This window comes from Nomascus leucogenys, chromosome 18 (genome assembly GCF_006542625.1).
Source record: "Nomascus leucogenys isolate Asia chromosome 18, Asia_NLE_v1, whole genome shotgun sequence".
Classification (NCBI taxonomy): domain Eukaryota; kingdom Metazoa; phylum Chordata; class Mammalia; order Primates; family Hylobatidae; genus Nomascus; species Nomascus leucogenys.
The window spans coordinates 94,334,376-94,359,070 of NC_044398.1; the positions used below are offsets into that span (position 1 = coordinate 94,334,376).

General features: G+C 46.2%; 3 protein-coding genes across 7 annotated transcripts in view; 1 reads left to right on the top strand and 2 right to left on the bottom strand.

Moving 5' to 3' along the window:
* The window catches only part of PMM2 (phosphomannomutase 2), a 55,953-nt gene extending 43,055 nt beyond the window's left edge, over positions 1–12,898 (bottom strand). For both annotated transcript variants that reach the window (XM_030798654.1, XM_003269254.4), the window contains exons 1-4: positions 12,745–12,898; positions 8,722–8,833; positions 5,812–5,888; positions 4,260–4,351 (exon numbers count right to left, since the gene is read on the bottom strand). In XM_030798654.1, the coding sequence (XP_030654514.1) occupies positions 4,260–4,351; positions 5,812–5,888; positions 8,722–8,833; positions 12,745–12,810 (347 nt within the window). In that variant the 5' untranslated portion in view covers positions 12,811–12,898. The remainder of the gene's footprint in view (positions 1–4,259; positions 4,352–5,811; positions 5,889–8,721; positions 8,834–12,744) is intronic.
* A 152-nt stretch (positions 12,899–13,050) lies between these two features.
* On the top strand, positions 13,051–15,550 carry TMEM186 (transmembrane protein 186). The gene is made up of 3 exons (XM_003269253.4): positions 13,051–13,081; positions 14,098–14,907; positions 14,953–15,550. Exons 1-2 carry the CDS (start codon positions 13,079–13,081, stop codon positions 14,734–14,736), a joined length of 642 nt encoding a protein of 213 aa, XP_003269301.1. The 5' UTR covers positions 13,051–13,078; the 3' UTR covers positions 14,737–14,907; positions 14,953–15,550.
* A 4,330-nt stretch (positions 15,551–19,880) lies between these two features.
* The window catches only part of ABAT (4-aminobutyrate aminotransferase), a 103,297-nt gene continuing 98,482 nt past the window's right edge, over positions 19,881–24,695 (bottom strand). For all 4 annotated transcript variants that reach the window (XM_030798650.1, XM_030798653.1, XM_030798652.1 and 1 more), the window contains one exon: positions 19,881–23,138. In XM_030798650.1, coding sequence (XP_030654510.1) covers positions 23,017–23,138 — 122 coding nt within the window. In that variant the 3' untranslated portion in view covers positions 19,881–23,016. The remainder of the gene's footprint in view (positions 23,139–24,695) is intronic.

Genomic DNA, 24,695 nt, shown 5'->3' on the forward strand with positions numbered 1-24,695 from the left:
GTGAGCTGAGATCACATCACTGCACTCCAGTCTGGGTGACACAGTGAGACCTTGTCTCAAAAAAAAAAAAGTCATATTTTAGAAATATCAGGCTAAATAAAATATATTATTAAAATTGATTTCACCTCTTCCTTTTCATTCCCTCAAAATGTGGCTACAGAAAATTTAAAATTACACATAGCTCACTTTCTATTTCTGTTGCACAGTGCTGCTACTGGGCAGATAATTTTATGGTTAATAAAGCGCTATGAAAATGATTTCCAGCACTGGCGATAGCAGTCAGTTCCCTGAAGAGTTTGAAAATACATGTACCAGACATCTATTCTGCTACGGAGCTTCTGAACAGACTGATAGTACCAAGCAAAGCTAACGGAAAAAGGCTCTGAGAATTGTCCAACGAGCCTCAGTAATAACTCAGGAAATTCAATTTACCCAGTAGCAGACAGCTCCTAAATGTTTGATTTGATCACAGAAAATGAGAAGCTAACATTAGTTTAGTCACTTCAAATGAAGATGTTTAAAGATGTTCTTTTGGCTGGGTGCAGTACCTCACACCTGTAACCCCAGCACTTTGGGAGGCCAAGGTGGGTGAATGGCTTGAGCTCTGGAGTTTGAGACCAGCCTAGGCAACATGGCGAAACCCCGTTTCTACAAAAAATACAAAAATTAGCCAGGCATGGTGGCGCATGCCTGTATTCCCAGCTACTTGGGAGACTGAGGCAGGAGGATCGCTTAAGCCTGGGCAGTGGAGGCTGCAGTGAACCGAGGTCGTACCACTGCACTACAGCCTGGGTAACAGAGGGACACCCCGTCTCAAAAAACAAACAAAAAATATAAAACAAAAAACAAAGAGTTTTTTTTCCCACTGTTTCCAGTTTGAGTCTGAAAACAGTTTCTTTGGCTCATGACTGTAATCCCAGCACTTTGGGAGGCTGTGGCGGGTGGATTCCTTGAGGTCAGGAGTCAAGACCAGCCTGGCCAACATGATGAAACCCTCTCCCTACTAAAAATACAAAAATTAGCTGGACATGGTGGCGCATGCCTGTAGTCCCACCTACTTGAGAGGCTGAGGCAGGAGGATCACTTGAACCCGGGAGGTGGAGGCTGCAGTGAGCTGAGAGCGTGCCATTGCACTCCAGTTGGGGCGACAGAGACTCTGTCTCAAAAAAACAAAACAAGCAAACAAACAAAAACCCCACAACCAAAAAAAGAAAACCACCCAGTTTCTTAAAAGTTCAGATAACTTGTAAGCTAGATATCATTCTGACCAATGAAATTTAAGCATTCTCTGACAGACTGTGCAGTGAAAAGTGTCTTCCAGTTCTAAACGCTGATGCCTGGGAACCCTACCAAACATTTTCCCTGATCTTTTTCTACTCTTTTAATCTCACAGACCTGACGTCCTGGCACTGGCCATCGGAAATACCGAGAGACCACATGCCACGTGCAGGGCTGATGACCTGATTCCATGTCAGTGTGGCCTCTTAGGAGGCTGTGTGGCTCTGGGCACCTCTCCAAGCCTCCTCTTATTCACCTACAGAAAGGCTAATGGCACTTGCTCTGGTTACCTCCAAAGGGTCTTGTTAAAATCAAACGTGCCAGTTATGTAAAGGTACTTTGTCAACTGGGAAGCAAAGAATACTCATCAAAGTAAAAACAGCAAAATCTCAATCAGCTGGATCCTCTCCCCTATTGTGCTCAACTTGCAGAGAAAGAGGCAAATGATGCAACAAAATATGCAAGCCTAAAAATCTCTCTCAAAAATCCCATGTCCAGGTTGTCCTGGAGTTGGTGGAGGCCCAGCCTGTCCTCTACCATGTGTGTATGAGCACTGAGGCACGAGGGGACTGGTGACCATGCGCCAGGTGACCCTAGGGCTATGGGTCCTAATGATCAGAAAAAGAGCTCAATTATGTCCCCCCCAACTCAAGGACATGTTCTTCTTATTTCCAAGGCACAGAGAGAAGCTGATGCAGTTTAGACAGCCTTCCCCAAAACAAGGCTGAAGGTGGTTTGCTAAGCAATCAGTTCCGCCCTAAAGACCTGGGCTCTCTGAAGTCTTACTGCATCTGCCTGGCCATCGTGGGGCATGTAGTTAGTGTTGTCAGGCAAATGTGGACAAATGTGGGTCAAGGTGGGTCTCAGTTCTGCCTCCTGGATTCACCAGGTCTCTTCTACTATTCTGGAATTATGGCTCTCCACATCCCTCTCCCTCGCTAAATGATACATTCTTTGATGACAGGATTACGCCTTTTTTTTTTAATCCTCCCTTAGCGCTCGGCCCAAAGTAAAAACGGAACTGACCTGGGATATTTGTATATTTTATCTTTTTGCCATGGAAAATTTCTAATACACACAAAAGTAAAAAGAATAGGATGAGTCCTCATGTGCTCACTACCCAGCTGCAACAATAACCAAGTCCGTGTCCAGCCTGTCTCATGCAGGCCTCCTCTTGGGCTAAGGGACATTCCTGCACTCTGGCTGGAGGTGCTGAGCAGGAAGCGCTCAGGTTATGAATCCTAACAGTGTGAAGCAGCCTCTAAAGTACTCCCGGCCCTGAAATTGAATTGCCACTTAAAACATGTTTCCGACCCTGATGATTAAGGTGTTACACAGTAAGTGTTGAAAACTGGGGGTAAAAATGAGAAGGATTTCAAAGAAATCACTTGCAACCTCACCATCAAGAAATAGCCACTGTTAACATTTGGGTCTGTTTCCTGCCCGTCTTTTTACTGTGGGCATTTATGTTCATCATTATTAGTATTACTATTATTTTAAAAATGGAACTGAGATAATTGTACCCATGGCAGAAGGTAGGTCCCCAAACCAAACATTTATGAAAGCCAGGGGCAGTGGCTAATGCCTGTAATCCCAACATTTTGGGAGACTGAAGTGGGAGGATCGCTTGAGGCCAGGAGTTGGAGACCAGCCTGGGCAATATGGCAAGACCGTGTCTCTACAAAAAATTAAAAAATGAGCCAGGCATGGCGGCATGTGCCTGTAGTCCCAGCTACTCAAGAGGCTGAGGTGGGAGGATCACTTGAGCCAAGGAGGTTGAGGCTGCAGGGAGCTATGATCATACCACTGCACTCCAGCCTGGGCAACAGGGCGAGATCCTCTCTCTCAAAAAACAAAACAAAACAAAACAAAAAAACAAAAAGAAAGCCTAGGGAGTCAGAAAATGAGAGAAGCAGTCTGTGAAAGACTGGAACAAATGTCCATGGGTCAGGTGGCAGCTGCTCAGGTGGCACCTGCCGGCGGGGGAACTGGGAGCCAGAGTAGCCAGGTCTCAGATTTGCCAATAGAAGCCAGAAATCCAGATGTTTAAAACATAAAATCAGGCTGGGTGTCGTGGCTCACGCCTTTGATACCAGCAATTTGGGAGGCTAAGGCGGGTGGATCAGTTGAGGTCAGGAGTTCGATATCAGCCTGGCCAACACAGTGAAATGCCGTCTCTACTAAAAATACACACACAAAAAAAAAAGAAAGAAAGAAAGAAAAAAAAGTAGCTGGGCATGGTGGTGCGCGCCTATAATCCCAGCTACTCGAGAGTCTGAGGCAGAAGAATTGCTTGAACCTGGGAGGCAGAGGTTGCAGTAAGCTGAGATCCTGCCACTGCACTCCAGCCTGGGCCACAGAGTGAGACTCTGTCTCAAAAATAAATTCATAAATAAATAAAACAAATATAAAATCAGACTTTTACATGATGGCAATTAACCCGATTTTCTTTAACACTGCAGGCCAACCAGATTTGGGTTTTACGTGGATCTGGCCCGAAGGCTTCCTGTCTCAGACTTCCCGATCTAGGGTTTCTGTTGCTTTTTGTACATGCTGCTTCACTGCTGTTTCCTCTCACTGACAGCCTTTGAAAGCATATGGTCTTCAATGGCTGTAAAAATTTCCATCATGTGGATAAGCCATCATTTACGTAATCATTCTTGTACTGTTGGCTTTGTGGACTGTTTCCAATTATTCCTTACTAAGTGCTGGGATTCGGATTTAAATTCGCTGGCCCATGGTGGCTACTGAACCCTGCTGTGAACCAGCAGCACCAGGGCAGCCAGAGTAAACGTGGATTTCCAAGCTCGGCTCTCAGGCTTTCTGAATCAGAATTGCCAAGGGGCAGGCTAAATATCAGACTTTGTTTTTAAAACTCTTTAGATGATTTTTATAATTCTATTAGGAGAATGCCCACATTAACCCACCATATGACACTATGCTATGTTCCAGTGATGCCTCTTTGTTAAAAGCAGACCCACCTCTTCTTCGGGAGTTTAATTTTCGCAATGTAGCTCAGACAGTAGTTGATTAAATCTTGGATTAGGGCCTCACCCAGATGACTTTGAATATTCTAGATGAAGAAAATACTTGAGTTACTTGATTTAGCAGGAGCATTTTCAAAACAGCTTCACAGCAAACCCAGGGTCTTCAGCCACGATTGTTGAAAATCAGTAGGCTGTGATGGTGACATGCCCCACTGTCTAATTCCTTCTCTTATTTCTCTGGTCAAAAGCATTAGGCAAGCCAGAAAGGCTTTAGTCAAAAGCATTTTCTGCTTCATCACCCAAGACTTTTGTACTCATTATTGTTTAAATGCTTCCTGTAAGGTCCAAAGAGCTTACTGCTGCCACTTTTATTCAATTAAAATATCTCCAGATATTGACAGAAAATGTATTTGTTCCACTTCGGCATTCTCTTATGTCTGAATAGAATGATCTTACAACTACTAAGAGCTACATAGTACCTCTTAAAAATGCTTATAGTGCCCAGGCGTGGCAGCTCACACCTGTAATCCCAGCACTTTGGAAAGCTGAGGCAGGTGCATGACTTCAAGTCATGAGCTCGAGACCAGCCTGGCAAACATGGTGAAACCCCTCCTCTACTAAAAATACAAAAATGAGCCGGGCGTGCTGGTGGATGCCTGTAATCCCAGCTACTAGGGAGGCTGAGGCAGAAGAATCATTTGAACCCAGGAGGCAGAGGTTACAGTGAGCCAGGATTGAGCCACTGCACTCCAGCCTGGGCAACAGTGAGATTCCGTCACAAAAAAAGAAAAAAGAAAAAAAAAATGCTTATAGTGAGGCAGCCTGCTCTAGTTTTATCATCATAGAAATGTTATTAATAGATTTAAAGCCAGGCATGGTGGCATGTGCCTGCAGTCCCTGCTACTTGGGAGGCTGAGGCAAAGGATCACCTGTGCCCAGGAGTTCTAGGCTACTGGGACTGCACCACTGCACTCCAGCCTGGTTAACACAGCAAGACCCCATCTTTTTAAAAAAAGAAGAAAAGGCTGGGTGTGGTGGCTCATGCCTGTAATCCCAGCACTCTGGGAGGCTGAGTTGGGCGGATCACTTGAGGTCAAGAGTTGGAGATCAGCCTGGCCAACATGGTGAAACCCTGTCTCTACCAAAAATACAAAAATTAGCTGGATGTGGTGGCGTGTGCCTGTAATCCCAGTTATGGGGGAGGCTGAGGCGTAAGAATTGCTTGTACCAGGGAGGCAGAGGTTGTAGTGAGCCGAGATCGTGCCGCTGCACTCCAGCTCCAGCCTGGGTGACAGAGCAAGACTCCGTCTCAAAAACAAACAAAACAAAATAAGAAAAGAGAGAAATATTAGATTTAAAAAGTATAAAAATTTAGTTATCAATTTAGAATACGTAATAGTCACATGGTTCAAAATGCAAAACAAAAAATACAGAGTAAAGATTCATTTCTACCCGTTCCTCATCTTCCTAGAGGCATTCATTGTGAAATGCCCTTTTAGAAAACACTTTTAATAGTATATAGTAATTCAGATACTCAAGAACCTACCTGTTTACATAAGAGTTTCCCATCTTTGTATGCTACCAAGCCATTTTCTGGAAACACATAATCGTATTTTTCAACCACTACAATCAAAACCAAAAAAACACTTAGAATGCAAAGAATCAAAACCTGTGTTTTTACTCCTTGATTAACAATGACCACCAATAAAACTGCTAAACTCCAGCAAGGACTGTGAAAGACTATCTCATCTTATACACTAAGAGAAGAGTATGGAAAAAAGTTCCTTGTTTTTTTTAATGGCTCTTTGTGGTTACACACTTAAATGATGATGACTGGGCAGGAGATTAGGGACTTGGTGACAGGTTATCTTATGTCCCTGACTTCAGCCTGTCTGTAGAGGAAGATGCTCGTTCATGATGCTGATGGTTCACCAGCAGCAACCAGCGCAGTGTGAAAATGCAGATTTCCAAGCTTTGCTCTCTTGCTTAATGAATCAGAATTGCTGAGGGACAGGCTAAATATATTTTTAAAAAGCTCTTTGGGCCGGGTGCGGTGTGGCTCACGCCTGTAATCCCAGCACATTGGGAGGCTGAGGCTGGCGGGGTTTTACCAGGTCTGGAGTTCCAGACCAGCCTGGCCAACATAGTGAAACCCCCGTCTCTACTAAAAATAAAAAAATTAGCCGGGCGTGGTGGTGGGCGCCTGTAACTCCAGCTACTTGGGAGGCTGAGGCAGGAGAATTGCTTGAATCCAGGAGGCAGAGGTTGCAGTAAGCCAAGATCGTGCCACTGCACTCCAGCCTGGGCAACGGTGCAAGACATCACCTAATGTCAACAAAACAAAACAAAGCAAAACCAAAAACCAAAAACCAAAAACCAAAAAACAAAGCACTAAAAGACCTTTGGTGGCCAGGCACAGTGACTCAGGCCTGTAATCCCAGCACTCTGGGAGGCCGAGGTGGGCAGACCACCTGAGGTCGCAAGTTCAAGACCAGCCTGGCCAACATGGTAAAAGCCCACCTCTACTAAAAACGCAAAAATTAACCAGGCATGCTGGTGGGTGCCTGTAGTCCCAGCTACTTGGGAGGCTGAGGCACAAGAATCACTTGAACCCAGGATGCAGAGGTTACAGTGAGCCAAGATTGTGCCACTGCACCAGAGAACAAGACTGTCTCAAAAAATTAAATAAATAAAATAAATTTAAAAAGCTCTTCAGTGATTCTTATAATCAGTTTGGTTTGGAAACTATCCATGTTGTCAACCTTAATGAACAGATTCTCAAACTTCAGGTACCTGTTAAAATACAGATCCCCTATGTGTTGGGTGGGGACCCCACACTCGTATTTTAATAAGCTTCCCAGGTGATTCTGATACAGGTGGGCCTTCAACTGTCTTTTGGCTTGTGAATGTTTTCATTCTATTGTTGCATGTCTCTGACAGGTGCAGACACTATGCTACACTACACAAAACTTCTCTGAGCAAGTGGTTAAATACACAACTAGACACAGAAAGGGCGATCATGAGCAGGTAACAGGATTTTCAGGGCTTCATGATCCCCAGTATGTGGTTTATAGCATTTCTAAGTAGGAGATCTACCAAGAAAATGAAGAGAGAGTTTTAAAGAGATTGCAGAAATTACTCTTCTAGTAATGGTGATCCAACAAATACAGTCCATACAGATTTGGACTGTAAGATATTACATCTTTGAGAACAGTAGTTCTCAAATGGGGGTGATTTTACACAGAGGTCATTTGGCAATGTCTGTGGAGACATTTCTGGTTATCATAGCTGTATGTGTGCGTGTGTGTATGCTGCGGGCATCTAGTGGGTAGAGGCCTGGGATGTTGCTAAATACCCTACAATGCACAGGACAGCCTTCATAATGGAGAACTAACTGGTCCAAAATATCAATACTGCGAAGGTGAGAAATCTTGCTGTAGAGGAGCTGGTTCCAAGATGTGAGGACTCTGGGGACAATAGTGGTTAAAAGAACAATCAATTCAGCCACCTCTCCACTTATCATTTTTTTTTTCCCCAAGACGCAGTTTCGTTCTTATTGCCCAGGCTGGAGTGCAATGGTGTGATCTTGGCTCACTGCAACCTCTGCCTCCTGGGTTCAAGCAATTCTCCTGCCTCGGCCTCCCTAGTAGCTGGGATTACAGGTGCCTGTCACCACTCCCAGCTAATTTTTTGTATTTTTAGTAGAGACGGGGTTTGATCATGTTGGCCAGGCTGGTCTCAAACTCCTGACCTCAGGTGATCCATCCGCCTCGGCCTCCCCAAGTGCCGGGATTATAAGCGTGAGCCACCGCGCCTGGCATCCACTTACAATTTCTTACAGGCCAGGAGGCCCTGGGGTTATGGAGATGAATAACCCACACTCCTGCTCTTCAAAAACATATAATTGGATATTTTACAATAATTACAGAATGCTACATTAGCAAGGTTGTACACTAGAATCTCTCGGAGGTACTTACTAAAATAGGATTCCCAAGCTCCGTAGACCTATCAAGTCAGACTCTCCAGTGAAGGGGCCAATAAGCCTCTCTGGTTTTTCGGGGTCCTGTGCTGGAGATTCTGTTTCAGTGATGGGGAGGTGAGGGGGGCTGTCAGAGGGACAATATGAAGAACAGTCTGACTGGGGCTAGAAGGGCAGTGAACGGCTACAAGCAAGAAGTATTCCAGGCAGAGAGATTACCATGTGCAGACACAGCCACTGATCTTTCTAGGTGAATCTACTCACACATCTGAGTACCCAGTTCTCCATCAGTAACTCCAGAAACGTACTGGATTAAAACCAGAGGAAAAATAAAGGCCAAGAAAATGTTTCCCAAACAAGGAAGCAGAAAGTCTGCCACATGGGGACAAGGTTTTAGGGCAGCCTATGATACTTGGCAACAATATCCTCATAAGAAGTTAATCTTTTAAAAGATATAATTAGCAACTTATCATTTACCATCATTTCCCAGTTGCTCCTGCACTTTCTCAAAGTCCGATCCGCCTACCACTCCGATTTTGATCTTCTGCCTCAATTTTTGCAGGAAGTCATCCATTTCTTTGGTAATTTTCTAAATTTCAAGAAGGAAAATACAACAGTCATAAGCCACAAAATAATCAGGAGACTAAAACTCTAAGGGTAACACAAGTACACAAGTCTTATTTTCTTATTTAAAAATTAAAGAAAAAAAATTTTTTCGAGATAGGGTCTCACCCGTCACCCAAGCTGGAGTGCAGTGGCATGGTCACAGCTCACCATAGCCTCCAACTCCCTGGGCTCCAGTGATCCGCCTGACCTCAGCCTCTTGAGTAGCTGGGACCATAGTTATGCGCCAGCACACTTGGCTAATTTTTTAATATTTTGTAGAGACAAAGTTTCGCCATGTTGCCCAGGCCAGTCTGGAACTCCTGGGTTCAGGAGATCCACCAGCCTTGGCCTCCCAAAGTGCTGAGATAACAGGCATAAGCCAGGCCTATAAGCCTTATTTTCATACATGCCAATTAAGTTACCAGCTCTGTACATAGTTCAAATATTTTAGTTGTAATTGGGGGGGCATCTTTACCAGAATAAACTTAAGTGTTATTTTTACCAAATTTTAAACACAGGTAATATATTAGTCGCTGTTGTGCACTGTCCCAGCTATTTTTCTATGCATTTATATACCCATCTATGGGCACATATACAAATAGGTCTTATTTTTGAAACACAAATGGAATCATGTCCTGCGCAGGGACTTTGCTTTTTCAGCACTATGCTGTGGTGATCTTTTCATGCCAACACAGATCTAGCTCATCATTCCTTTTAAACGCTACAATATACTCCATTTATGGATTTAAGTTGTTGATTTTAAAACAAAACAACATAATGAAATTAAAGAGGAAGCTCAGAGCCAGGCATGGCGGCTCATGCCTGTAATCTCAGCACTTTCGGAGGCCAAGGCAGGTGGATCACCTGAAGTCAGAGTTCGAGACCAGCATGGCCAACATGGCGAAACCCCGTCTCCATTAAAAATACAAAAATTAGCCGGGCGCGGTGGCGGGCGCCTGTAGTCCCAGCTACTCGGCAGGCTGAGGCAGGAGAATCACTTGAACCCGGGAGGCAGAGGTTGCAGTGAGCCGAGATCGCACCATTCCACTCCAGCCTGGGTCACAGAGCGAGAATTTGTCTCAAAACAAAACAAAACAAAACAAACAAAAAGCAAAACAAAACAAAACAAAAAAAGCTTAGAATTGATTTTATTGCAATTACCCAAAACAAAACAAAAATGTAAAACAGTAAGATGACTAGATTTTTTAGTCTCTTCTAAAAGCAAAGCTCCTATCTAGAAAGAGTGGTCTTAGTGGTATAATCTTACGGTAAATTCCAAACTGTGTGATAATTTTAAAAAAGTTATAAACTAAGATGAAAAAATAGCCCTACATTAAGACACATCACAATGTATTTTTACAAGTCTTTTAACTCAGCACTTTGAGCAATCTTAGTTGTACATTTACACTGAATGTCTTTTTTTTTTTTTTTTTGACACGAAGTCCTGCTCTGTCACCCAGGCTGGAGTGCAGTAGTGTGGTCTCGGCTCATTGCAACCTCCACCTCCTGGGTTTAAGCGATTCTCCTGTCTCAGCCTCCCAGGTAGCCAGGATTACAGGCGCCCGCCATCACGCTCGGCTAATTTTTTTGTATTTTTAGTAGAGACAGGGTTTCACCATGTTGGCCAGGCTGGTCTTGAACTCCTGACCTCAAGTGATCTGCCTGCCTCGGCCTCCCCAAGTGCTGGGATTATAGGCGTGAGCTACCATGCCCGGCTGAATATCTTTTTAAAAAAGTTACTGGAAATTTAAAAAATACAAAAAACCATTTAATTCAACCTCAGTATATAAACACTTGGAGTTCAATGATTTTTCTTTAAAAAAATCTTTTAGAGTAATACATGAATCTGATTAAAATTGTACAGAGAGGTTTGTAATAGAGTGTAATCTTTTCTACTCTCACAGTGGAATCTGGACCTATTAGATAAAATCTAGAATTGCAGGAGCGGCCTTTAAAAGTCAGAACGTGGTGGCTCACGCCTGTAATCCCAGCACTTTGGGAGGCCGAGGAGGGTGGATCACGAGGTCCAGAGATAGAGACCATCTTGGCCAACACGGTGAAACCCCATCTCTACTAAAACTACAAAAATTAGCCAGGCGTGGTGGTGCGCGCCTGTGGTCCTAGCTACTCGGTTGCCTGAGGCAGGAGAATTGCTTGAACCTGGGAGGTGGAGGTTGCAGTGAACAGAGACTGCGCCACTACACTCCAGTACACTCCAGTCTGGTGACAGAGTGAGACTCTGTCTCAAAAAAAAAAAAAAAAAAAAAAAAAAAAAAAAAAAAAAAAAAGAGTCAGAACTGAAAATCAGAAAATCAGAAGCACTTTCCTGAATGGCATACCCAGTGACTAGAACAGCTTCCACCTTAGCACAGATAGGAAATGGCAAACTTGACAGGAACCAATGTCCTAAGGCCCAGAGACTTGTACCAGGTTGGCTGTGTGAAACTGAGGAGGTTAGTTCTTCACTGAGTGTGTTTCTTTATGTTTAAAACGGTAATAACAACTATTCTACCTGGGAAGAAAGATGGAGGAAGGTTGACAGGGTCCAGTGATATCATGAAAAAGGGTGACAATGTAAACCCTAGACCACTATGGCCCACAGACCACACTGGGCAGCTGTTTGTTTCTGTAATAAATAAATAGAATTTTATTGGTACACAGCCACTCTGTATTTATATAGGGTTTATGGCTGGTTTTGCACTAAAGTTGAGTGGTTACTATAGACTATACGGTCTGCAAAGACAGAAGTATCTGCTATATGGCCCTTTACAAAAAATGAATTGGGGACCAGAGTTTTAGAGCACTATGGGCTTTTAACAACCCCCAAATGTGTGATCACTGAATTTCAGAATCAGAAAAAGCCTTTGAAGAACTTGGAAGTTGAGTGTCATCAGTAGGTAGATCAAACCTGTGGCTGAGAAGGGCAAAATGATACGTCTAAGGTCACGCGCATTTGACGTGGACTTCTGGAGCACACTATTGTTAGCACCAAGCGAAAACTACGAGGGGTGAGGGTAGAAGTTGAGGATAGTGAGACCATTGGGGTCCAGTCTCAAGTTGAAATGGCCAGTGTTCAGTGGCCAATTTCTGAAAAAGGGACAGGAGAGCCTCATCTCAAGGCTGATCGTAACTGAAACTTATCTGTGCCTGTAGCAGCAAAATCTGAAAGTGGAAAGCAAGTTTCCAAGGGCCCAAAGAGGCTCTCAGCGGGCAGCCTGTAATAACCTAGGGCTCCTCCATCTCCCTAGTCCATCGCAGGGGCTGGAGATGGGTGTGGTGGAGGTGGCTATTATTTATTGAGGCCTAGTGTGTTGTGCGCAACATACTTTCAAGAACTTACACAATCTCATTTGATCCTCGTAGACACCATATGGAACAGGTAATATCCCCATTTAAAGCTGTAGATGCTGAGGCTCAGAGAGGTTAATGATTCGCTCAAGGTCACACAGATGTCAAGAGGTGAACATGAGACTCCACTAGGTCGGTTTGACCCGGAAACCTGCTTTTAATATCATGACTCACGGCACAGCCCATTGGTTACAGGATTGGGGCCGGCACATAGCCGATAAGGGGGCCTGATCTCGGGTTCAAATCCTGGTCTATCAGTCCCGAGGACTAGGGTGAGTCCAGATTACATTTTCCAACCTAGCACAAGTTTCCTGCTCTTAAGAGTTCTTCAGCCCCGTCTCATCTTTCCAAGCACCAGAGCTCTTGAAGAGCTGGTTAGGGCCTCCCTCTCATTCCTCCAGGGCACCCAGAATAGGGTTCAGCCCCCGTAAGGACGTAGGCGGTCCTTAGCCACCCCTTGGCGCCTACCCTGGGTGGTCGATAGCCCCAACTGGGAACAGCACGGACTCCGCGTCCGCTGCCACCAGCCCGCCGGGCGCCACTTACCTGCCGCGGGGCGGTGAGGGTCCCATCCACGTCGAAGAGGCAGAGCGCTGGGCCAGGCGCTGCCATGTCCTCAGTTTCTAGCCCCACCTTACAAGACTCGCTGGCACCAGGAACTCCGCCCGGAACTTCCGGGTTCGGCCCCCGAGCCGCACGGCACGTCGGGAAGAGGCGGGGACTCCGTTGCCACAACGCCTGGGACTAGCGCCAGCCACGGTTCCTGAACCGCAACTCCCAGGGTGCAACGCAGATCACCCCCGCCTTGTACATTCGAGCATGCGCTCTTAGAGGTTCCGGGGGCCGGTGGGATTTACTTCCGGCAGCAGGCGGTAGGGCCATGGTAAGGAGGCGGGTGGCGAGCCTTGAGGGGATGATGCTCTTTGCGGGTCGGGGTCAGGGCTGGGGCGGGCAGGCCCGACGCCCGGGTTTCGGACTCGGAGAATCCGTGGGAGGAAGCTCTGGCGTGGGTTACAGTTCGCCTTTCCCGGGCTTTCTCTGCCCTCCTTGGGTCACATGCGTACAGTAGTAATGGCTAAAACTCGCCGAGCTCTCACAGTGCATTAGGTACTAAGTTGAGGGCTCTGAAACCATCTCCTGGTTCACTGTGTTCTGAGTCCCCATTTTGAAAGGCGAAGAAACCGAATCTCAGGGGTGTGGAGTAATTTGCTCACAAATTACTGTTGGAGCTAGAATTGGAATAAGAGGTTTTACTGCTTCACTACCCACCTAATAATATCCCTGTGCTACGTGTTGGGGCCTCCCTGCCTCGCTCCTTCTCCTCCGCTGTTTCCCCTTCCCCAGACAAGGCTAAGAGAAAGCAGCAGTTCCCTCCAGCACCCAGGATAACATATGAATCAAACAGAATTAGAAAGTTTATTGGAATAAATATCTCACAGATTTGTTGCTCGAGTTCCCCACCAAGATATTGAGTATTTAGTTTCCTGCCTGGGGAAACGTTCACACCCCCTTGTGGATACATTGTCCAGCCCGGAGTTTGTCCTCCCTAGATACGTTTTGAATTAATGAAGGCCGCACCTCCTTTCCTGTATTTATTTGGAATTCCCTGGTGGAAGGAGGACTCTGCTGCACTCACTGACTGTGTGTTCTCTGGTAAATATCTTACCCTCTCTGGGCTTAGTTTCCCTAGTGGTAAAGTGGAAATAGTGATAACTATCTTAGATAGCTGTTGTGATGCCCACATGAGATAGCATCTGGCTTTACCTTTCCCTCTTCTGGCAATAATGGTGACCTTGCAGGATTGGCAGAAGCCTTGGAGTATGGTGCTTTGCAGATGTTCACCGTGTGATTAATGTGGTTGAGTTCCATGAGAGAAATGGTCTACTGTCTCCCTTTCAGGCTGCCCTTCTGCGAGCTGTGCCTAGGTTTTGGGGAAAAGCTGTGTGGGAAAGGCCTCTCCATAGGCTGTGGTGCTGCAGTGGACAGGAGGATCCTAAGAGGTGGGTGGGCAGCAGGTCACCCATCTCGAAGGAGAAACCACCGAACGCAGAGACTGAGAAATTCTGGATGTTTTACCGTTTTGATGCCATCACAACCTTCGGGTTCCTGTCTCGACTGAAGTTGGTACAGACTGCCCTGACAGTGGTAGCTTTGCCACCAGGCTATTACGGGTACTCCCAGGGCCTCCTCACTCTCAACACCGTGTGCCTCATGAGTGGGATATCGGGCCTTGCCCTGACCATGCTGTGCTGGATGAGCTATTTCTTACGGAGACTGGTTGGTATCCTGTATCTGAATGAGTCTGGCACCATGCTGCGGGTGGCCCATCTGAACTTCTGGGGCTGGCGGCAGGACACATACTGTCCCATGGCAGATGTGATTCCCCTGACGGAAACCAAGGACCGGCCTCAGGAGGTGTTCGTGCGTATCCAGCGGTACAGTGGGAAACAGACCTTCTACGTCACCCTGCGCTATGGACGCATCCTGGACAGAGAGCGTTTCACACAGGTGTTTGGGGCACATCAGATGCTCAAGTGAACAACTGGGACCTGGACCTCTGGGTAACCCTGGGTCGCCTGGATTAACAGGAAGGCTGAGGGTGTGGACAAGGCTGAAGAAAGGGGATTGGGTACTTGGAGACTTTGCCTGGGCCCCTGGGAACATATGTTTTGTGGTGAAGAAATTCACAAGGCAAGAGCTGGTGTCCAGGTTTAGGAAAAAGGCTCTAAGCAAGTTCTTATAGCTGGTGTCCAGGTTTAGGAAAAAGGCTCTAAGCAAGTTCTTATAGCACTTGTTTGTGACATTGAGTCAGATAATGGCCAGAAGTTTTTGTTAAGAGCCAGTTCTTAGAAGAACCTATGCCAAGGTCACCCAGACAGTCCATTGGTGTGAAATCGAAAGGCAAGAGGTGTGTCGGGGGAGCGTAGGATTTGGAGTCAGAAGTCTTAGTTCTGTCACTTGTCCTGGGGCAGGTTACTGAGTCTCTTTGAGCCTTGGTTTTCACATCTGTAAAATGGAAAGTCCTACTTGTTTCATGGGATGGGTGTGGGAATAATAAATGTCAAACGTGTGGCAGACTCAACAGCCTAGAGCAGATATTATTAAGCATTTGGTCAGAGGTTTTAGCATGGAGAAAGGCTTCGAGCCGTCAGCGGGGACTTCCAGAGCCCTGTGCTGTGCCCCTCACATACCCAGCGGCAGAAAGGTCTGCCAGGATGTTAACTACACATCGACAAGCAGAGATGTCGTCCAGGTGAGCACGAAACCCCAGTTGAGATTTGTTCACCACCCAGAGGTCTAGAGGCTCTTGCTGTGGATGGCCCTGCAGTGTAATAAAGCCAAATGGACCGGATGCTGGTACATTATTTTAGAAACGTAAGCCAGTTTTATACATTGCCCCACATAATTAATACTATATGTTCATTATACAATTTGTAACACAGTAAAGAGGAAGGAAGGCATGATCTTTATTATTTTGCCACTCGAAAGTCAATAAGAATGTTTTATCGCTGGGGGCGGTGGCTCACACCTGTAATCCCAGCACGTTGGGAGACCAAGGCAGGCAGATCACGAGGTCAGAACGAGACCATCCTGACTAACAGGGTGAAACCCTGTCTCCACTAAAAATGACAAAAAAGTTAGCCGGGCGTGGTGGCAGGCGCCTGTAGTCCCAGCTGCTTGGGAGGCTGAGGCAGGACAATGATGTGAACCTGGGAGGCAGAGCTTGCAGTGAGCCGAGATCGCGCCACTGCACTCCAGCCTAGGCGACAATAAAAAAAAAATGTTTTATTGTGTAGCCTTCCATTTTTCTTAACCGTACCAAGATACACCTAACAAATTTATCCTTTTAATCATTTTTAAGTGTGCAATTCAGGGACATTAAGTATATTAACAGTGTTGTACAGGCTGGGCACACTGCCTCATGCCTGTAACCCCAGCACTTTGGGAGGCTGAGGCGTGTGGATCACTTGAAGTCAGGAGTTCAAGACCAGCCTGGCCAACATGGCGAAACCCTGTCTCTACTAAAAATACAAAAATTAGCTGGGCATGGTGGTGGGCACTTGTATTCTCAGCTAGTTGAGAAGCTTGAACCCAGGAGGCAGAGGTTGCAGTGAGCCGACATTGCACCCCTGCACTCCAGCCTGGGAGACACAGCCAGACTATCTCAAAAACAAAACAAAAAATGTACAACCATCACCACCATCTATTTCCAGAACATTTTCATTATCCCAAACATAACTAATATACCCATTGAACAATGATTTCCTTCTTTTTCCAGCCCTTGGCAACCACTAACCAGCTTTCTGTCCCTCTGGATTCACCTATTCTGGATATTTCATATAAATGGAATCATACAATATGTGACCCCTTGTATCTGGCTCTTTTTTTTTTTTTTTTTTTTTTTTTTTTTTTTTGAGATGAAGTCTCGCTCCGTTTCCCAGGCTGGAGAGCAGTGGTGCGATGTCCGCTCACTGCAACCTCCGCCTCACCAGTTCAAATGATTCTCCTGCCTCAGCCTTCCAAGTAGCTGGGATTATAGGTGCCTGACACTAAGCCTGGCTAATTTTTGTATTTTTAGTAGAGATGGGGTTTCACCATGTTGTCCAAGCTGACCTGGAATTTCTGACCTCAAGTGATCCACCCACCTCGGCCTCCCACAGTGCTGGGATTATAGGCGTGAGCCAGCGTGGATGGCCTGTATCTGGCTTCTTTGACTTGGTGTAGTGTTTTCAAGGTGCGTCCGTGTTGTAGCGTGTGTCAGTGCTATTTCTTTTTTATGGTTAAATATATCTATGGTTGCAGTGTATATTGTCTGTATATACCACATTTTGTTTGTCCATTCATCTGTTGATGGACATTTGAGTTGTCGTCACCTTTTGACGATTAATGAATGAACATTTGGCTATTGCTGTGAACACTGGTACACAAGTATGTTTGAGTCCCTGCTTTCAATTGTTTTGGGTACATACTGAGAAGTGGCTTAACTGGATCCTGTGCTAATTCTGTTTATTTTTGAGGACCTGCCACTTTTCCACAGCAGCTGTGCCATTTTACATTCTCACCAGCAATGGACAAGGGTTCCTGTTTCTCTACATTCTTGTCAACAGTGGTTACTTTTCCTTTTTTTTTTTAAATTTGAGATGGAGTCTTGCTCTGTCACCCAGACTGGGTTGCAGTGGTGTGATCTTGGCTCACTGCAGACTCCACCTGTCAGGTTCAAGCGATTCTCCTGCCTCAGCCTCCTGAGTAGCTGGGATTATAGGCACCCACCACCACGCTCAGCTAATTTTTGTATTTTTAGTAGAGACGGGGTTTCACCATGTTGGCCAGGATGGTTTCAAACTCCTGGCCTCAAGTGATCCGCCCACCTTGGCCTCCCAAAGGGTGGGGATTACAGGCATGAGCCAGTACGCCCGGCCACATGTCAGTTTTCATATGGCCACCGTCCACACATGAGGTCTGCATCAACTGGGGACCTGGTGACGACGCTCCCAGTGTGCACTTGGGAAGCACAGCCCAGTGGTAGCTGTTGTCCTCCTTCCTATGCTGGTTACCAGAAATGAGACTTACCTTGTCATAGGGCCAGATGTCTATAGCATCCCCCACCCCATCATTACATAACCGTGTTGAATGCGCTCCCCGAAGCAGATCTGGTGGGCTGAGCAGCTTGCAGGGGACAGCCTGGAGGAATTGCCCGAAGAGCTAGAGTTGGGAGCTTGCTTTATGTTGCTGCTTTATGACTGCAAGGCTCGTGAGTTCCTAAATAGAAAGCAACACGGTCCCTTTGAACTCCAGGCAGAGTCCAACTTTTAATGGCCTTGTTTTGATCCTGCGCCATTCAACTGTAAAATCTTGCCTGATTAGAGTCCATCAGGCAAGGCCAATACCATCTGGCCATGTTCATACCAACTCTAAGGACAAAAACATTCATTTTACTGATTAACAGTTGAAATACACTCTCAGATTCAGTTGGGCTTGCACCTATGGTGTGAAGTAGATTTAATATTTACCAGTGGGAAGTTAACTCTCACAGAAATATAATATTGCCTTTTAGAACTATATATGAGACACACTCAGCTATTCATGGAGAAGAAGCAGTAAAACACACCAGCATGTATTAGAAGCCTACTGTGTGCCGGGCAATCACTATATGATTTCATTTAATCTGCCAGCAACACTTTGAGGTGGAGAACCCCAGAGAGGGGTAGTGTTCGGGTGAAGCATATGGCTTCTGAAGCCAAACTTCTCGCCTGCTTCAATTCCAGCCCTGCCAATTCCCAGCTGTGTAACCTCTTTCTCTGCCTCAGTTTCTTCCTCTGTGAAGTGAAGATAATAACACCACCTACCCAGGATTGTGGGGAGGATTAAATGACTTACTACAAGAAAAGCACTTAAAATAGTGCTCAGTCCAGGTAAGCACTCAATAAATGTTAGCTAGCAATACTATCATCATCCTTATTTTGCAGAGTAAGGTTCAGAGAACTGAAGTGACTTGCCCACGATCACCCATCTAGAAAACAGTAGAGCTGGGTCATTCCACTGCCTCCCCAGGGGAAGGACAGAATATAGAAAACAGGCCGGGCACAGTGGTTCATGCCTGTAATCCCAGCACTTTGGGAGGCCAAGGCAGGCGGATCACCTGAGCTCAGGAGTCCAAGGCAGGCCTGTCCAACATGGTGAAACCCCATCTCTACTAGAAATACAAAAATTAGCTGGGACTGGTGGTGCATGCCTGTAATCCCAGTCACTGGGGAGACTGAGGCAGGACAATCACTTGAACCCGGGAGGTGGAGGTTGCTGCAAGTCACGATTGCACCACTGCACTCCAGCCTGGGCGACAGAGTGGACTCTGTTGCAAAAAAAAAAAAAAAAAAAAAAAAAAAGAGAAAACTATGACTCTTTTAATTTTTTTTTTTGTTGTTTTGTTTTTTTGAGACGGAGTCTCGCTCTGTCACCCAGGCTGGAGTGCAGTGGTGTGATCTCAGCTCACTGCAACCTCCGCCTCCCGAGTTCAAGAGATTCTCGTGCCTCAGCCTCCCAAGTAGCTGAGACTACAGGCATGTGCCACCACACCAGGCTAATTTATATGTTTTTAGTAGAGATGGGGTTTCACCATGTTGGTTAGGCTGGTCTCAAACGCCTGGCTCAAGTGATCCACCCGCCTCGGCCTCCCCAAGTGCTGGGATTACAGGAGTGAGCCACTATGCCCGGCCAGTGCTTTATAATTTTTCCGACAGATGGGTGAGATAGGTACAGTAAATCCTCATTTAATGTCATCAGTAAGTTTTGGGAAACTAATTATAAGTTAAATGACATACAATGAAACCAGTATTTTTTCCTCATCATCATAAGATGTTGAAACAAACAATGTTATAACAAGACACCTTTGAATGAAATGATGGTATTTGAGGACCTACCATCCATTTCCAAGAACCTGCCCATGACATTAAGTGAAGACTCACTATTTGTATACTTTTTTCTTTTAGAGACAAGGTCTCACTCTCGCCCAGGCTGGAGTGCAGTGGTGCAATCATAGTTCACTGCAGCCTCAATCTCTTGGGCTCAGGCAATCCTCCCACCTCAGCCTCCCAACTAGGCACATGCCACCATGCCAATAAAATTTTTAAAATTTTATTCTTAGTAGAGACAGGGTCTTGCTGTGTTGCTGAAGCAACATTCACTCATGTTTCTATTATAATTTTATTTAAGAATACTAACACAGGAAACAGATTTAATTCATGGAATTGTGCATATGGTCATCAGTTACATTGTGACAAGTTAATTTTTTTTTTATCATTTATTGGCACTGTCAACAGATTACTCGTAAACAAGACCACTTTGTATGCATAAGTCTGCGATGCTACTTAGCTATGGTTTTCTACCATGAGCTGATATATAGATAGGTATAGGTATATAGATACATTAATGCTATACACAATTTTGCATGGTTACTGAGCGTCAGTAAAAATTATAAAAAAACACCCATTTATAATAAAAGTGAGGATGTACTAAGACTTGCTATTACTGGACCTTGTTTTCTGTAAAAGTGACGACACTTGCTGGACAGTTACTAAACTCTATGGCACTAATGTATGATGGATTCATTTCCAGACTGTCGGCCACGGAAGCACTTCTTCATAGCCTCAGCCCTGGACAGCAACCTGTCCTCCGGGCTCCCCATGTTTTTACCAGCTTCTGCTGAGTTTCTACAATCTTGAGCTCTGCTGAGAATTCTTTTCCTTGAAATTCTTCCAGCTAAAGCCCCACCCCCCAAAAGAGGATGTCTCAGGAACTCATTATGCCCTGAGTCAACAAGAACTTGTTGATAAATGGCTTAAAAGTTTTTACAAGAAGTAACTTCCCTTGGTAAGGAGTAAATAATAAATCTGGAATTTTCCAGATAAAACGATTTCATTTCTCTGTCAGTGCCCCATGGGGAGAGAACGAAATATTGGAGCCCCTCTCCCTACCAAAGAGAGCCAATTTGCTGGTCGTGCCCTGGCTGAAAACCCTTTGGACTCCAAGAACCATACTGAATATTTGCACCCAATGCTGAAGTTTTCAGGAGAAAGCATACTTAAGCCAATAAATGAATAATGGTTTGGTTTGCATTTTGCTTGCTTGTTAAATAAGGCCTTATTGAACCTTGGGATACTGCCTGTGGAATCTGGCTCCCCAGTGAAAGATTTGATGCCATGAACTGATATGCCTTTGCATATGCTGTTCCCTCTCTGCAACACCCTTCCTTGCCTTGTCTGCTTGGTGAACTCTGGCTCATTCTGCAAAACACTGCTCCAATGATACCTTTTCTTTGAAACCTCCTCTGACCCTTGGGTGAATTGTGGTACTCCCTCCGATTTCCTGATGCTCTTACACGCACCTCTGTCATAGCACTTGGCGCCTGCTTGAATTGTTAGTTTAAAAAGAGTCTGTTGTTTCCAGTGGCATGTGAGCCCCCAGGGGCAGGGACAATGTTTTATCTCATCTTTGTATTCCTGATGCTCAGCACAGGGCCTGGGATGGTGCAGGTATTTAATGAAAGTTAGGTGAATGAATGAATGATGAATAAATGAATATAAAAACGAGGAAAATCTTGCAGAGAGTGGGAGGCATACATCACCACTTAGCTGGGAGTGCAGGTGATCTTAAACCTGGCAGAACTCCTGATTAAGAACAACAGATTAGCACTGACTGCAGGAATGCAAAATGAACAAGAATTCACGAATTTGTATATGTTAAACTTGTCATTGCCTTTCATTCCTCAACAAAAATAGGTCGATGACCAAGTCTGCGGAAGAGTGGAAGCTAAAAAAAAAACCCTACTTTGAGATCTTTGGACGATTTGTTATTAAAAGAGCAAAGTGCTGAATCAGGAACCTTGATAGGCCTATTTCCAAAATAGTCAACCAAGGCACCAGGAGATGAAGAAGCTTCCTTTTGGACAGATAATACAAGCTAGGCGTTCTCCGACTCCCCACCAAATAATACTTCATTGCTGTCAGGCTATCGAGTTCTCTCTCAGGAGCATTTGAGGTCAAATCAGTTCCCAGTGTCTCACCTCCAGCAGAGATGCTACAGCCCCAGCCACAGCCCTGTTAAGCATTTCGGTATCATCTGCCTGGTAATCTCCATACTCAGTCATCTCAGGAAAATCTCTCATTTCAGGAGGATCAAGTACAAGGAAACCACGTTGAACCAACAGGCCACTTTTCCATGCATGGAGCTCTGGCACCTTTAATTCATAGTGCTTCCCTCCAGGAGAAATCCAGTCCAGCAATGATTCCCTGTGCTCTGGTGGAACAGCCAAGCTGTTCCTGGGGGTCTGCTCGGAAGTGGTGTGAAGGTGGATGAGCAAAAAAGAGGAAGAGCCTCTCAGGGCGAGGGAGCCAAAAGTCAGACCTCAAGGTGCCCTGGGAAACTTGATGCAATGGCTCTGCTGCCCCAGACCCTGGGCTTTTCCTCCTGGGGTGACGGGCCTGTGCTTCTAGCCCTGGGGTTCATGTGTCCCTGTGGGCACTCAGGCTACGGTTTCCTCCCACCCAGGTCCAGGTCTAGGTTGACATTTAACAGGGAGGAGGGAGTTTGGGGAATGGAGGATGCCGAGTAAGAACCACGGGTGATGCCACCTGGGGATCCTCCAAGGGCAAAGCCCTGTCCAGGGCAGAATTCACAGTTTAGGGGGACCCCCAGGTGCACTGAGAGGGATGATTCTCATCTTCAGGGGGCCAGAGGGCCTCTTCCCTTACCCCTGAGCTGAATCTTCCTGTCCCCACTTTACAGCCTTCCTCAAATCTGTCCAGTCCCTCCCTGCACCATGCGTGGGGCGTGCTCAGAGCTCCGGGGTCTGGGAGAGGAAGTGAGAGTGTGTTTGTTTGCATAGGGCGAGGGGGAGCCAACATCCGTGATCACAGAATATGGCACTTGAGATGGACTGGCACCCAGGAGGCCCAGCTGCCAGTCCCAGGAACAAATGTAATGCCCTTGACTGGCTTTTGGAAAAATTGCTGGGGTTGGTCAAGGTTGGACAGAACTCTAGCCAGGACCTCCCATGGCCCTTCCCAAGATGAGTCCAGGGCTCAAGCAGGATCTCTGGGCTTAAACCAATGTGCACCATTGGCTCTGCAGGGAGGAAAATCAACACCAGCTCTTCCCTCCCCTCCCCTCCCCTGAGACTGCCAAAAATGTTCCCTCCCTACAAATCACCCTTCACTGTGCATTCACCTCTGATACTTTTAAGTGAAAACATGAATTAGGCAAACTAATCAATTTGACAACTGTTGAGATCGGGGCTTTCTCACTGTAGTGGAAATGGCTTCTTTACTTGAAGTCTGCTAAGATGTCACTGAAAATATTGAGGAACAGGTGAGCGTGGTGATCCCTGAAGACCAGCGTGGGACGGAAACGAATGGATTTGTCACCGCAGCCACCCAACACCACACCTGTGAGAAGAGGCAGGAGGTAGGTGAGGAGCGTGGTTTCTCAAAGTCACGTGCTGGGAGAGCTAGGGGGAAAGTGATGCCCATTGGCGACGCTCCTCCATCCATCCATCCATCATCATCCATCATGGAAGCCCAGGCTTCCATCTGTCCTTCCTACCACCCACCCATCCAGCCTTCATTTCCTTTCTCTCTCCGCTCATTCATCTCCTCCATCATTCTCTTCTTTCCTTCCCTCCACCCTCCCTTTTTCCCTTCCTCCCTCCCTCTCTCCTTTGAGTGCCTGCTTTGCTGCCCCTGAACTAGGTCTGGTGATAGAGAAATCCTGAGATAAAGTCCTTGCCTTCCAGAAAGTCGTGGAAGGGTGGGTAAAGAAAATAGGTAAGCAAATAAGTTGCAAAAGCACAGGCTGAATCGGAAGCACGTGTGAGGTGCTGAGCTATCACGGAGGAGGGACAGGCTCTGCTTATTTTAAAGGGTGACTTCACCAGTTACAGCTGGTGTCCTTTCCTTGTCGATGTTGTTTATGCTTTTTTTTTTTAAGAGATGGAGTCTCGCTCTGTCACCCAGGCTGGAGTGCAGTGGCGCAATCTCACTCACTGCAACCTCCACCTCCCGGGTTCAAGCCATTCTCCTGCCTCAGTCTCCCAAGTAGCTGGGATTACAGGTGCCACCACCATGGCCAGCTAATTTTTGTAATTTTAGTAGAGATGAGGTTTTGCCGTGTTGGCCAGGCTGGTCTTGAACTCCTGACTTCAGCTGATCTGCCCACCTCGGCCTCCCAAAGTGCTGGGATTACAGGCATGAGCCACCACACCCGGCCTGTTTATGCCTTTGAGACCACGTTTTCTCATTTTTAAAATGGAGGTTGATTATCCCTGCCCTTCCGAGGCTGCTGCAAGGATTCTATAAGATGGCACAAGGAGAACTGACAATGTGCCTGACATAGAGTACATGCTCTGATCTCACCACAGCATCTGCCCTTACTCCTGCCACACATGTCCTCAGTGGCTTCCCACAGCTCCTAGGATGAAGTCTGGAGTGCTAAGCCTGATCTGCAGGCCCATGCCACCCGGGCCTGGCCTGTCCTCCCCTAGCTTCATCCCCTCTCAACCATTCGCCTTCACCCCCCCTTCTTTCACTTTTACCACCTCTGTAAGCTCCATCCCACCTCAGGCCATCACATGCACCCTTCCCTCTGCCCAGAATGCTCTTCCTTACCTTCTTCACACGGCCAATCCCTGTTCATCAACACTTAGGGTAAAATGCTACTTCCTCAAGGGAGCCTTCTCTGATTTCCTACCCTCACCAACTGCTGCAGCTATTTGCTCTCTTAGGCGCGTTTTCTCCTTCCCAGGACTTAAAATTGCAATGGATTGTTTGTGAAATGCCATGTGTAAAGCCATGCCTTCCTGCTACACTGCATGCTTCCTGAAGGAAGGGGCTCTGATGGTGTTCATCATCACTGTAACTATCTCCAGTGTCCACTTACAACTCACCTCCTCAGTGAACACTTGCTGAGTAAATAAATGGATAAAGAAATCCCATTCGTAATGTTCT